Below are 14,710 nucleotides of genomic sequence, written 5' to 3'. Positions count from 1 at the left end.
GACTGCCTGCAGACACAGTGCAATGAACGCTCCGTAAATCCACTTTTTATAGGAGTAATTCTTTCAGAATCGGCTCCGAAATTTGTAGGAAATGATGTGTCGCACATGTAAAATCAGCAATTTTGCTATTGATTGCGCACAGCTGCTAACTCACGTCTGCGGATTCATTATAAACCTATGACGCTAGCGTTTCCTTCTCATCCCAAAAGTGACTTTGTTTTATATAGTCCTCAGAAATATGGGGGTTATATAGACTCTTGTAGAATCCTTATGGGACAACCATGAGCTTCTTCACCCCATGAGTATAGAGTTAAAGGGGTTGTTCACCCCAAAAAATGTATATTTATTTATTTATATTTTTTTAAATCAACTGGTGCCAGGAAGTGCCAAAGAACTCTTTTAAAAAATAATTATATTTTAAAAAATGTAACCTTTTCAGTACTTATCAGCTACTGTATGTCCTGCAGGAAGTGGTATTCTTTCCAGTCTGGAAAGCAGGAGAGGTTTCTATGGGGATTTGCTGCTGCTCTGGACAGTTCCTGACATGGACAGAGGTGGCAGCAGAGAGCAGTGTCAGACTGGAGAGAATACTCCACTTCCTGCAGGACATACAGCAGCTGATAACTATCCACGCACTTCTACTCAGTAGGAGTCAGGCAGGCCTGTTCACCTGGATGTGTAAACGGAGCAGCTTGTACTGAGTGGTTTTTGATACATCAGGGCACAACACCAGTAGGTAAGCGGATTCCAGAAACATCATCACTCTTCTCAGTTTGGGTGCGGATTTGCATCTTAGTTCCATTAAAGTGAATTGAGCTGAATTGTAATACCACACACAACCTAGGGACAGGGGTGGCGCTGTTTTTTGTTTTTGCAATAAAGTAGCTGTGATTTTTCTAGTCTTGAATAATGATTATATTAGTGATCACGGGGGCAGACATGTTTCTGGACTGTCAATAATCTCATCGATAAATTGTCATCCTGTAACTTGCTTAAAGTGTCGGAGTACTTAAATGGTCTCTATGGCACACAGTAGGTCCAGTGGTCCACCTGTTTGGCCCGCCCCTTTCTAATTATAATCAATGGAGCATACAGGCCAAGGGCGGCGCTATGGGTGTGGGCAGTGCTCCGAAATGTCTCACCGGACTACTAACTGCACCAGAACAGTGCCGAGGAGGAGGGTAAGAGACATACCTTCATCCTCTTCGTCTCCTGTGCAATAGGGACATATCAGCAGCTTAGATTCGTCTAACCTGCTGATAGCTCCCCTTTAAATCGTAGTCACTAATATTATGAAATCTATACATACCTATTGATTTTGCTTCCTACAAGTAAATTGTGCACAATAAAGGCGCCATGATGTTATACCAATCTATAATATGGTATCAATCACCCGCTCTGGGCCTGTATTATACCCCTGATTCATCCGACATGATATGGAAACAGTGCTTGTTGTCATTGATTCATACAGAATATGCTATTACCTGCTTCTATTATTAAGGAATATTCCCCTAGAAGCAGAGAACATAGTGATTGTTGGCCTATAATACAGGCACATACAGGCAGTACAGCGTATACCATATAACCCGTCAACACAACGCCGGCCTGACATCTCCCGTATATACATTCTGAAACAGGGCGGCAATAATAATATTAAAAAATAAAATAAAATAAAACACAATAATAAAGCATAATCCAGGTGCATAGACGGCAAATCTGCATTGTGTAATATTAGACTCTTTCCTGCCAATGGAATCAATCCACTGTGGGTTTATACTGCGGTTACACAGCATAAATGAGGACACAGAATAAAGAGACTTCAAAGTGATCTGCAACTTCATTCACTTGCTTAAAAAAAAAAAAAAAGTAACTCATTTATAAGAAGTTATGATCAAAGGAGCTTCTGTTGATCAACCGTGTAGAGCGGACGGGGTGAAAGACAACACAGGGAAAGCCTAGATGCCTGTGATGAGATTAGAGGGGGTGAACCTCTGGTAGACTTAGATATGCAATTAACAGGAATCTATCAAAGTGCGTTTTACGCCTTGTACAACATTAGAAGATGGGATCTATTAGCCTTTCTTTTACAGGTTTGTTTCCTTCATGTGTTTTTTTTCTTTTTTCTTTTTTTTTAATCAATGCTTACTTACACAGGTCAGGCCTTTTACCGTATTTATCGACTTTACATAAACTAGGACAGGTCCATAGAACAGTAATGGAACAATAAACCTAGACATGAATAGCGAACATACCGATGTTTGGTTTGGATCCTGAACATGAACATTAAAAAAAAAAAATTATCGCGATCGGTTCATGTTCACCGAACATTACGCAAATACGTACAGATTACCCAAGGTGCAAAGCGTAAAATACGTAATAGCAAAGCAATCACGTAGCATTAGCGTATCTTAACTTATATACTACTGTGTATATTAATTACACTCTGCAATGAATGGCACACAGCAGAGCCAAACAGAAAGATTCATGAAAATATATATATATATATATATATATATGAATTAGTCCTAAAAGGATTGTTGGGCTCTTAAGTTTTTTTTCACAGAGGACGTCTGGTTACTACAGGGTTAAGAAATGAATCCTTATAGTGCTAAAACACTGGATTCTGTCACTCTCCCTACACTGACAATTTCACAACGTTCTAAGCCCCACTCGGTCAGCTCTCCCTCCCTACACTGACTAACTACCACTGTGAATATTGCTGCCTAACTAAATTCAATTGCTGTCCCTGCTCGTGTCACTCTTGCGATGCCCTGACCCGTGGGGACCACTCCGCAGTGCAGGTGTTACTAGCAGGCAGGAACCGGGGCAGCTGTGGGATGTAGAGTTGTCACGGTACTGGCATGAGGGTGGCACAGCTGTAGGCCGGTCTGCGGTACTATGCGGGATACTGGGGCATGCGATTCCTCGTTGTACCTAGTCGGAGCACCAGATAAGGGACACCAATGCCAGGGTTCAGTAACAGCGGTGGTTACACTTTTATTGTAACTGAGGTAACTGGTAGCAACAGTCTCTTCCGGATGCAACCGGGTATATAGCAGACTTATATAGACAGAGCAAAGGTGGTGCTGCATAGGCTGAGGTGAAGCGTGCCGGATGATGGGAGTAGTAGTGATAGAGGAATAGAGGCTGGGTGGATTAGAGTACTTGCGGTGAATATCTTGAGTTGATGAGGAGATGGAGAACGGGAACGACACCCAGATGAGAGGATACTCCAGGCACTTGAGCAGGCGGACAGCCAGGAACTGCTACAGCAGAGCACCGAGTCCACTCTTCTGAAGGTGAAGAGGGACACACACACACAACCTCCTTGCTTGGGAGCAGGGGCCGGAACTTTGCAGCAAGGGGAAGTCACATGGTACCCCTGGCCAAAGCTAGACGGCCATTGGAGGAACCATGGTTACAGGGCACGGTCACCTGATCACCAGCCTTTGCATACCACTGCACATAGTTATGCACACAAGATATACACATGAACCTGAGAGTAATAGGGACCACACAGTAAACAGTTGCAGTGCATATAGTTTCCAGGACAGGCATGGCTATAGTAATAAAAGTAAACTTAAAGTGAGAAACAGACAGCCTGTTCTGGGACACTGCACTCTCCCTACTGAACGGCACAAGAATCAGGAAAGATTTGAGAAAATTCACCTAAGCGTCACGTTTTTATAGGATGTATGTAATGACGCTAATCGTACAGCCAATTGCAGTAATGCCAGTAGTAAACATGGCTACTACAACGTGATACGTGATGTGCGCTTCCTTTCCCACACGTTCCTTGGCACTTTTTTTATATTGGTGAGAGGAAACTAACGCAGTTGTGTACATCACACGATAAACGTTCGAATATGATCGTTTTAACCATTCCGATCATCCAACAAATTGTTCCTGATAAGCCAACACGAGCGATTAATGGCATGTTCTTACAATTATACGAACATTTACGAACATGTTTGCCCATCACTAGACATGAATGGTAAAAGGATACTTGAGGGAATGTTACCTGTATTGTTTGTGAGTTTGTGATGTTCTGCAAACTAGAAATTGTGTAAAAAACACCTGGGGGGAGATTTATCAAAAGGGGTGTAAAGTAGAGCTGGCTCAGTTGCCCCTAGCAACCTATCAGATTCCAGAGATGGGAGTGGGTGACAGGAGAGGGGAGAGACAGGAGCGGAAGAGACAGGAGCGATGACAGGAGTGGGGAGGCACAGGAGTGGGGAGATGAAAGCAGGTGACAGGAGTGGGGAGAGGCAGGGGCGATTATAGGAGTGGGGGGAGACGAGCGGAGGAGAGTGGGGAGGGACTGGAGCGGTGACAGTAGTGGGGAGGCACAGGAGTGGGGAGATGAAAGCAGGTGACAGGAGTGGGGAGAGACAGGGGCGATTATAGGAGTGGGTGGAGACTTGCGGAGGAGAGTGGGGAGGGACTGGAGCGGTGACAGTAGTGGGGAGGCACAGGAGTGGGGAAATGAAAGCAGGTGACAGGAGTGGGGAGAGACAGGGGCAGTGACAGGAGTGGGGGTGATGGTAGCGGGTGACAGGAGAGGGGAGAGACAAGAGCGGTGATAGGAGTGGGGAGAGACTAAAGCGGTGACAGGAGTGGGGAGAGACGAGCGGGGGAGAGTGGGGAGAGACAGGAGCGGGAGAGACAGGAGCAGTGACAGGAGTGAGTGTGATGGTAGCAGGTGACAGGAGCGGGGAGAGACAGGAGCGGGCGAGATGGGAGCGGGTGACAGGAGCAGGGGAGAGGAGCCGGGAGAGGCAATTGCCGACATCTGCACTATGACCTGTCCTATTTTTTCGCGGCAAAGATCGCGGCACGGATGACGGCATGAATGGTATGAATGCACACCACGACCACGGATCTGCGACCACGGACAATTTTCTGGGATGTGTGAATAAGGCCTTGCTCTTACTCATTCCAGGCATTTGCTGTTTCTATGGAATAAAACACAGATTCTTTTAGAAAGAGTTGTAAAAGTTAACATCTCTGGCACTCCCTACCGCTGTCTGTTTCCACTCACTCCAAAATCCTTGCCCTAGGGCATTGTGGGCAGATGGTCGCTCTCTTACTCTGCTCAAACCAACCTTGAGCTGCAAACGAAAAGGAGGCACATACAGAGCAATAAATTAGGTCAGTCGGCTCTGCTTCCCTGGAGAGCAGATAAAATATATATTCGCAGCAAAGCGCAGGGCAGAATGCAAATGTACTGACAGTTTGGAGAGTTCTACACCGAAATCTACAGGCATTAGAGGCCCATGAGTATAATTGTTATTTCCTGAGGCTCCGGGAGATGAAAAGACTGAAGGTCACGCAGACCCCACATTGGGAATTACCTACTTCAAAGGCAGTGACCTTGCTAATTTTAGCCACTCCCTAAACTTAGTCATCGTGTCTCTTAGGGCTATTTAAGTTGGAAGTTATCAAAGTGTTTCCAAAGCTGTTCCTTTACAGAAAACTTAAGAAAGTCATAAGGAATCGTATGTAGACGTTTTCCCAGGTCCAAGCAAATAGTTATGTACGGCGAAACTACAGTATAAGCATCGCACTCTATGATATTCAGATGTTACATGTATAGGCCAAGAGAAAAATTTTATTTCAAGGGTAACTATAAGGGATGCGTGTGAGAAGACAGTAGAAAAAGAAATAACTTATAGTAGGGGGGAAGCCCTGTTACAGTGTTGGGCTAGGTTTAACTCATGTGAAAATAATGGCCGTCTTTCATAATTACAGTTCTCATTGTGTAAATAAAGGCCGTTATTTTTTAAATAATAGACGTTATTTGCATAATGACGGCTGTTGTTATGAAAAACAGCCGTCATTTTTACATGGTGTGAACCTAGTTCAAGTTATAGATCTGATTTACCCTTCACATCACCATGTACTTCCCCCAAAGTAAGACCTAGATTTCGTTTGGGAGCATGCTCGCCGAACAGAACACCGGGCATGCAGCTGTGATTTTCTTTTTGTCTCCTACCACCATCCTTTCTGCGGCTGTCACTTGTAAATGTGCAGACAAGGCATCAAGAGGCCCATCACCTACCGCCATCCCTGTTGTCCTTTACCGCCAGATGTAGAGCAGCACACAGTCTGCCGTTATCCTGTTGCCTGCCGCCATACCATACGCTGTCCCTGCTGTGCTGAATGAGTGTACTGTGTTAAGCTCCCCCTGGTGGCTTGAAGCCACCATACCGTACGCTGTGCCTGCTGTGCTGTATAAGTGTACTGTGTTAAGCTCCCCCTGGTGCCCGGAGCGCCTGTGCTGTACATGTGACATGTAAATTCTTCTTCATGGAAAAATAAGATATCCCCTGAAAATAAGACTTAGTGCATCTTTGGGAGTAAAAATTAATATAAGACACTGTCTTATTTTTGGGGAATGCGGTATATACCTGTACACGTATTTTTTACATATATTACTATATCTATTATCATACCGCACACATACACTTTCTCATAGGGAGGTAAAGAGAAATTTTAAATGTTTATCCTAGAATTGTACATGCTTTTCCGGATGTATATGTACAGTGTGTTTGTATATATAGAGAGTATTGGCATGCAATACTGGAGTAAAGCTGCTCTAGTGCTCTTCTATACTAGATGTGGCATCTACCTTACTGCTGGTATGTAAAATTATCTTGGTGTATGTTCACATAAAAGCCGCACCCAATGCTGCACCATGGATTTCTCTAAACCTGGGTCAGTGCAGGGGTGGATGAGCAGAGTGGTAGTTGCGGCACTGACATTGCCATTGATTTTAGTGAGAGCACCAGAATGTAACCATAAAGTTTCCTATTTCCCACTGAAGTCAATGGGAACTTTTTTTTTTAAACGGAAACCATATGGTTTTCAAAATGGCAGTTTCTGTATCAAAGACCATGCTGTTTTTGCCCTTATAAGTATACCGATGTGTACATAAATCAGAGGTGCTTACTACACAAAACCACATAGTAAAAGGGAGCGCAGAGAGCAAGCTCCCACCCCTTCAATAGAGATACTCGGGGTCTAATATGGCAGGTGTGATAAGCGTACATGGAGTGAGGAATGGCATCCATGGTGCACAGCCTAGAGATTGATGGAGAAAGAGAAGCTGGCACTTACTAGTATAGCAGAGATACTTCAATTTATTCCTAGGTGTACATGTTACAGAATAGGAGGGTTACAGGTATGGTGCGGAAGAGTTTTTGGAACAGCCTTTTCGCGCGTATGTTTACGCTTCTTCCAGCCAGGATTAATGTAGCAATGTAATATTGTGATGACTAGAAATGAGCGCAGCTCGAGCATGCTCGACAACATTCGGCATTTGAATATCGGGGGCTGTAAAACTTGAATGCAGCCTTAGAGGGTCCTGGAAAACATGGATACAGCTATAGGCCATAGTCCATAATGCTCCATAATAGCAATAAAAATTTATTAACAATGATAATAAAAGTAGTAGTAATAAAATAATAATAATAATAATAATAATAATAATAATAATAGCAACAATAATAATACATGTGATAATAATAATAATAATAATAATAATAATAATAATAATAATAATGAATGCATAGAGAAATGTAGACGTTACAGTGGGTCGGTCCTGCAGGCAGCAGATGCCACTTTCAGGCTGGTATCCTGGTGAATGTGCTCCATGGTGATTAGGCTGATAATGTGTAATATGTATTTACATGTGCGCCTCTCATACCTTAATGTATCTCCGGTCATATGGTAGAATATTTTCACCCTCTTTCCAATATGCGCACTTGAGCTGAATGAATTAATTGAAAGGAGACCTTAATATTAGGAAATTAATTCACGGCATGCAGCCGTAAATGGGAAGTGGAAAGAAATATTGAACCTTATGCATGAGTGTTCCTCATCCATATTTAAGCAATAATATATTTATAAGGAGCTTCTCTGTTGGATAAGATATATGGTAGATACATATCCCTTGAATATTCAGTATTCTAGTCCTTACACCCTTTGCTACCTTCACTTGTGATAACTTATATCAAAAATTCTAAAATGGTAAATGGAGACCTGTAAGGGCCAGTTCACACTGAGTAAACACAGCGTAATTCCGCACCGTGCTCAGTGTGCTGCTGTAAGTGAATGAGAGGGCGCACGCTCATCCGCTCCCTCTCCTCTCCGCTCAAAGAAGTAACATATTAGTTCTTTGAGCGCCGGCGGTGCGTCCTCTCGTTCACTTACAGCAGCACACTGAGCACGGCGGAGAGGTCCGCCTAGGAATAATGCCGTGTTTACTCAGTGTGAACTGGCCCTTAAAGGGGTTGTAACATGTAAAGGAGAACAAATGTGCTGTTTGTAGATCCTGCTGTTATCACGCACCTTCCCATAATTCCTCTTGCTTTTAGTCTTAGAGGAGACCAACTGCCTATACTTTCTGGAGATTGCTGGTCGTAAACAAGCAGGGATTAGTTAGTTCATATCTCTCATACATACATACAATGGGGGAGATTTATCAAACATGGTGTACAGTAAAACTGGCCCAGTTGCCCCTAGCAACCAATCAGATTCCACTTCTCATTCCTCGCAGATTCTTTGGAAAATGAAAGGTGGAATCTGATTGGTTGCCAGGGGCAACAAAGAAAATTCTACCTTACACCATTTTGATAAATCTCCCCCAATATGTTTTGAGGATTGCTTGTACGTTAGAAATATGTTTGATTTTACATAATGCATCGGTATATACCTAGTTAGAGATGAGCGAACTTACAGTAAGTTTGGGTTTGTCCGAACTCTCAGCATTTAACTCCTGGAGGTTAAAGAAGTTGGACAGCTGATTTGGGGTCTCTGCACATAGATAAAATAGAGTTATTCCTGTAACAATTACTATATACTAGAAAATGTACCCGACGCTGCCTGGGTATAAAGTGTCAGTGTGTTAATTAGATTTGTTCTAAGGTGCCCAGGAGGCCAATCTAAAGGCATTGTTTCATCAGAGTTAATCAGTGGAATTAGTGTTTACTTGTAGTGCATAGTTGGAGCGGTTCTGTATACCTACAGTGTATAGTTTTTAGGGGTCTCGCATATCTGTAGTGCATAGTTGGGGGGTGGGGGGGTTGTATACCTATAGTGTATAGTTGGCGGGGTAGTGTATACCTGTAGTGTGTAGTGTGGGGGGGCTGTATACCTGTAGAGTATAGTTGAGGGAGGTCCTGTATACCAGTAGTGTATAGTTGGGGGGGCTGTATACATGTACTGTATAGTTTAAGAAATCCTTTATACCTGTAGTATATAGTCGGTGCTGTATACCTGTAATGTATAGTTGGTGGAGGTCTTGTATACCTGTAGTTTATAGTTTCAGAGTCCTGGATACCTGTATTGTATAGTTGGTGGAGGTCTTGTATATCTGTAGTATATAGTTCGGGTGTCCTGTATACCTGTAGTGTAAAGTTTGGGGGTCCTGTATACCAGTAGTATAGAGTTGGTATAGGTGCTGTATAACTGTGGTATAGAGTTGGTGGAGGTCCTGTATACCTGTAGTGTATAGTTTTGGGGTCCTGTATACCTGAAGTGTATAGTTTGGGGTCCTATATACCTGTAGTATGAAGTTGGTGGAGTTCCTGTATACCTGTAGTGTATAGTTTTGGGGTCCTGTATACCTGTAGTGTATAGTTTTGGGGTCCTGTATACTTGTAGTATATAGTTGGTGGAGGTCCCGTGCACCTGTAGTGTATAGTTTTGGGGTCCTGTATACCTGTAGTGTCCTGTATACCTGCAGGGTCGTATTTACCATTAGGCACCCATGGTCTGGTGCCTAGGGTAGCACCTTGCAGAGGGGCAGTACCCTCCCATTCAGACTTGCAAGAAAATCTGGTGTCTTTTCGAGGGGGGGTATAGCGGTATTGGTCAGGTCTGGGATGGCAGTGTTATTCAGTCACAGTGTGTCGATATTGGTCAGGTCTGGTATGGCGGTGTTATCAAGTCACAGTATGGCGGTATTGGTCAGGTCTGGTATGGCGGTGTTATCCAGTCACGGTATGTTGGTATTGGTCAGGTGTGGTATGACAGTGTTATTCAGTCACAGTGTGTCGGTATTGGTCAGGTCTGGTATGGCGGTGTTATCCAGTCACAGTAAGGCAGTATTGGTCAGGCCTGGTGTGGCGGTGTTAAATGTGACGTCTGGAGCTATTACCTACCAATTCTGATGCTAATTGGTGAGTGAGGATGGGGCATCTTCAGGTTTAGTGCTTAGGGCAGCAGCAGCTGGTAATACTGCCCTGTATACATGTACTGTATAGATGGAGTAGGAGGTCCTGTATATACATGTACTGTATAGATGGAGTAGGGGGCCCTGTATATACATGTACTGTATAGATGGAGTAGGGGGTCCTGTATATACATGTACTGTATAGATGGAGTAGGGGGCCCTGTATATACATGTACTGTATAGATGGAGTAGGGGGCCCTGTATATACATGTACTGTATAGATGGAGTAGGGGGTCCTGTATATACATGTACTGTATAGATGGAGTAGGGGGTCCTGTATATACATGTACTGTATAGATGGAGTAGGAGGTCCTGTATACATGTACTGTATAGATGGAGTAGGGGGTCTACCAGTTATTACTGTGGATCTGTTGTGAGGCAGCTGCCCTAGCAACCATTCAGATTCCAGCTCCCTATGAAAATATAGTAGTAATCCTATTGGTTGCTAAGGCTCCCAACTGCCGTTTCCTCTGGGCAGCTGCATCTAATTATGTCACCTGTGTGTGCAGTGTGGAGATTTTCCCATTCATCTCTATGGGACGAGACTCTTCCCCCTCCCCCTCCCCTCCTGTACATCTGGCGGGGACGGGACCTTCGCTCTAACCTTCCCACGCTCTGTGTGCCAAATTTGGGGTCAAACGTTTTAGGCTTTCGGACGTCTATATGGGACAGATACAGTATATATATATATATATATATATTCAGTCAGTCTTTGAGGCTGATACATATATATATACAGTATATATATATATATATATATATATATACACACACACACACACACACACACAGTCTGTGAAGGGTTCCCACAGGCCTGCTATATTACCAGGGCTCTCGCATTGCTAAAGAGCTATGTTGACAGTAGGGTATAGCTATTTCCTTACAATACATATTGAACTATTCCCTTGGCTAAAAAAGATAATAGTTTCCAGTAATACTGTTCTATACGAGACTCACTATGACTCTACCTGCCTAATATACTCTTTAAAGCGGCTCCAGAGGTGGAGTTCTATTTTAAATTCTGGTACAAAGCAACTCTTCAAAGTGCTGGGGATCATCAAAGCAAATAAGCGGCAGAATGCTGGTGATGTAGCGTGGGATCTGTACAGGCGCCGGTACACAGGTGTCGTATAATTGCCGACGCTCTACAGCGATTTCCAGGGACACAGCTGCTGGACGGCTATTAACTACATCAAACCTGAGAGAGGGAATATTTCTGCTCCATCATTGCTTCCGCCCACATTATGATACAAGCCTATGACTATGTAGCTTCAACAGCTTTTTAAATATTCCACCAACCCAGAAAAAAATATATAGAGGTATACAGAGAATCAAGGGCAAACTTATGGCGTAACGGAATGATAGGATATAATGGTATCCAATGGGAACATTTCAAGAATAGACTTCATAGACAGGTATCAGCGATCTAGACAAGACACAAGAAGACAAGACACTTCAAGTATGTTCACAATAATAATAGTTTGTGGTTTTAAAAAATTTTTTCACCATACCTAACAATCATATCCAGCTAGTATATTACATGGTTTGACCACTGAGACCTGCACTGGCCCTATAAAGAAGATGGTTTCTGCCTAGTCACCTTTCTCTCTGTGCTGATTCACAACACAGACCCCATCAAACAGCACCGGACTGGCCCACCGGAGGACCGGAGAATCCTCCGATGGGCCCCCGGCTTTAAAACCTGCATTAACACTGACTGACATGTCATATCTCACTGGTTCTTCATTGGTGGGCCCCCAGGATTATTTAGTCTGGTGGGTCCAAGATACCATTTGGGAATGCTGAAAGTTCCCCGTCTTCTGGGCCGGTGCACAAGATATGAGCAGTACAATCGATTGTAATGAAACCATACAGTACAATCCAGCAACAATGATCCTTAAACATATCCGTACTGTATCGCAAAGAACAAATTAAAATCACTTGCATTACAAAGATGAAAAAGAAAAAAGGTTTATTAATCTAATGTATTAGCAGCCAGACACATGGGCTCCTAATCATAGTAATAGGGACATTATCAGTAATGGAGAAATATACCATTTAGAGATGAGCGAACCGAAACTTACAAACCAAGAACCAAAATTGAAGAACTTTTTGCAAAGTTTGTAACAAAAGAAAGGGTATGCTCACCTGTCTGCGACCCTTTGCTGTTCTTCTACTCTGGTCTCCAGATGTCTCCTGCCTGCTCAGCCAATCAGTAACTGAGACGGAACAGTTCTGCAGTCAGTGATTGGCTGTGCGAGCTGTGATTGTTTTCTCAGGAGTGACAGCCTGCTTAGGCAATCACTGGCTGTGGCACTGTCCTGTCTCAGTCAGTCCTGTCCCAGTCAGTCAGTCAGTGACTAGAGAAAGCTGTGGGGGACACCAGGGGAAGCGCAGACAGTTAAGTATTGATGAGTAGATTTAATGAACCACAATAAAACAGCTAAGACCCTGCAATCCTTTACCTGTTTTAGTGGACTTTGTTTAGAGTTTGGTTTGCTCCAAAGTTCGGTGAACGAACGGAACTTTTGAAAAGTTTGCTCATCTTTAACACCATTGTATGCTTACACAGTCCACTGACATCTTCCACTGACTCCCCCTTAAAAGTTTACAATACACTATTCTTTTTTCATACTTTTTCCAAAAAGCAAATGTGCACCAAATGGACAACCTTTCGGTACATATACATGGATAGTTATACAAAAAGAAATATAAGCAGACCATGATGAAAAGCCATTTATGTTGTTACAGCAGAGCTTGGTGCAACCAGAGAAATGGCTCTGTGGCACATGATTACACCTAGCAAATCGCCTTCTAAGCTATTAGCTTCACCAATGACTGGTGGTGGACTCTAGGAAATGTCCTAGATATACTGTATACCCCAATTTCATAACAAACCTGGACTAGCAGAGCTGTAATCCAGAGTAATCCAAAACTAGAAGGCCAAAATCTCAATCTACTTTTCACCCAATATACTGTACAGTACTTTAGTTTCAAGAAACCATGGTGGACTTTTGACTTTCTCGTCAGGACTGTACATTGTTAAACATACTAAGCAGGATGAGGGATGTCACGTCACCATTGTGCTTTAAATATACATAAGCATCTGATATTTAGAAAGTTAATCACTGTTGACTCCCAGAGTAGAAAGGTTGAACAGTTCATAAATTTCCGACTAAGCCCAATTTAACCTTTCTGACATCGATTTTGTCTCCTTCTTAGAAAGATTTACATGCATAATTTTATTCCGCTGGAGGCATTGTCTTTTTTAATTAAAGCTTTTGAACACGTCGAGGAGATTGAGAGAGGCTTAAACGTGAGCCGTCACAATCCTGACATGATCAGGGCACTTTTTAGATTTATAGTCGTTTTTTAGTTGTATCATAAGGTCATTTATGGACATTCACTGTTCTAAGGAAGAAAATATGCTCCTGCAATGTTATAGATACAGACAACCCGAGCACCCACTGCAATCACGTACAGTGAAGTCATGTACATGACCCATGGTAGTCCTACAGCTCGAAACGAGCGGCCTTTCAAAAGTGGCCTAATGTACACACTATAATGTAGCTGCAAGTCAGCCATTGTGTGGAAGTTCCTTTCAAAAAAGTTCATGTTTTACTATTTTCTAATCTTAGAAAAAAAAGTCAGATTTTCCAGTAATTTTATTCCATAAAACATAACTTCACAAATCAATAACCTATACCCATAGTCTTATTGCATACCAGGGAACAGTGTCGGACTGGGCAACCAGAGGACCAGTGAATCCTCCGGTGGGTCTCCAGGTTTAGAACCTGCACAAACATTGACTGACATGTTGTTTCTCTCTGGTTCTTCATTGGTGGGCCCCCAGGATAATTTCCTCTGGTGGGCCCCAGATACCCCAGTCCCACACTGCTTGGGAACCTTAGTAGGAAAGACTTGAATTTGAAATGAATAACTATGTGAATACATGCCGGGCATCAGCTAAACCTCTGTACTCTTTTTTTTCTACTTTAGGTATGGTGACATGGTACCCAAGACCATAGCTGGGAAGATCTTTGGCTCTATCTGCTCGCTGAGTGGGGTCCTTGTGATTGCACTGCCAGTCCCTGTCATTGTTTCAAATTTCAGCCGGATTTACCACCAGAATCAGCGAGCTGACAAGAGACGAGCACAAAAGGTCGGTATTGTTCAAGTCATTCCCTAAATATATCAGAGGTGCAGGTGATAGAAGCTGACAAATGTACATGTTCTGTCCCACCCCTGCAGTCAGTGGCTGGGCACATGACTATTTGTCGGTGGGGACCACTAGATATTCAGTACTAGAGATGAGTGAACCGGGTTCGGGTTCGAGTCCATCCGAACCCGAACGATCGGCATTTGATTAGCAGTGGCTGCTGAACTTGGATAAAGCTCTAAGGTTGTCTGGAAAACATGGATACAGCCAATGACTATATCCATGATTTCCACATAGCCTTAGGGCTTTATCCA

General features: G+C 43.2%; 1 protein-coding gene across 6 annotated transcripts in view; it reads left to right on the top strand.

Annotated features, from left to right (window-relative positions):
- The window catches only part of KCND3 (potassium voltage-gated channel subfamily D member 3), a 341,235-nt gene that overhangs the window by 274,043 nt on the left and 52,482 nt on the right, over positions 1-14,710 (top strand). For all 6 annotated transcript variants that reach the window (XM_069946138.1, XM_069946140.1, XM_069946142.1 and 3 more), the window contains one exon: positions 14,237-14,399. In XM_069946138.1, coding sequence (XP_069802239.1) covers positions 14,237-14,399 — 163 coding nt within the window. The remainder of the gene's footprint in view (positions 1-14,236; positions 14,400-14,710) is intronic.

The sequence above is a fragment of the Dendropsophus ebraccatus genome, chromosome 11 (assembly GCF_027789765.1).
Source record: "Dendropsophus ebraccatus isolate aDenEbr1 chromosome 11, aDenEbr1.pat, whole genome shotgun sequence".
Classification (NCBI taxonomy): Eukaryota; Metazoa; Chordata; class Amphibia; order Anura; family Hylidae; genus Dendropsophus; species Dendropsophus ebraccatus.
This window is presented reverse-complemented; position numbering and strand designations above follow the sequence as displayed.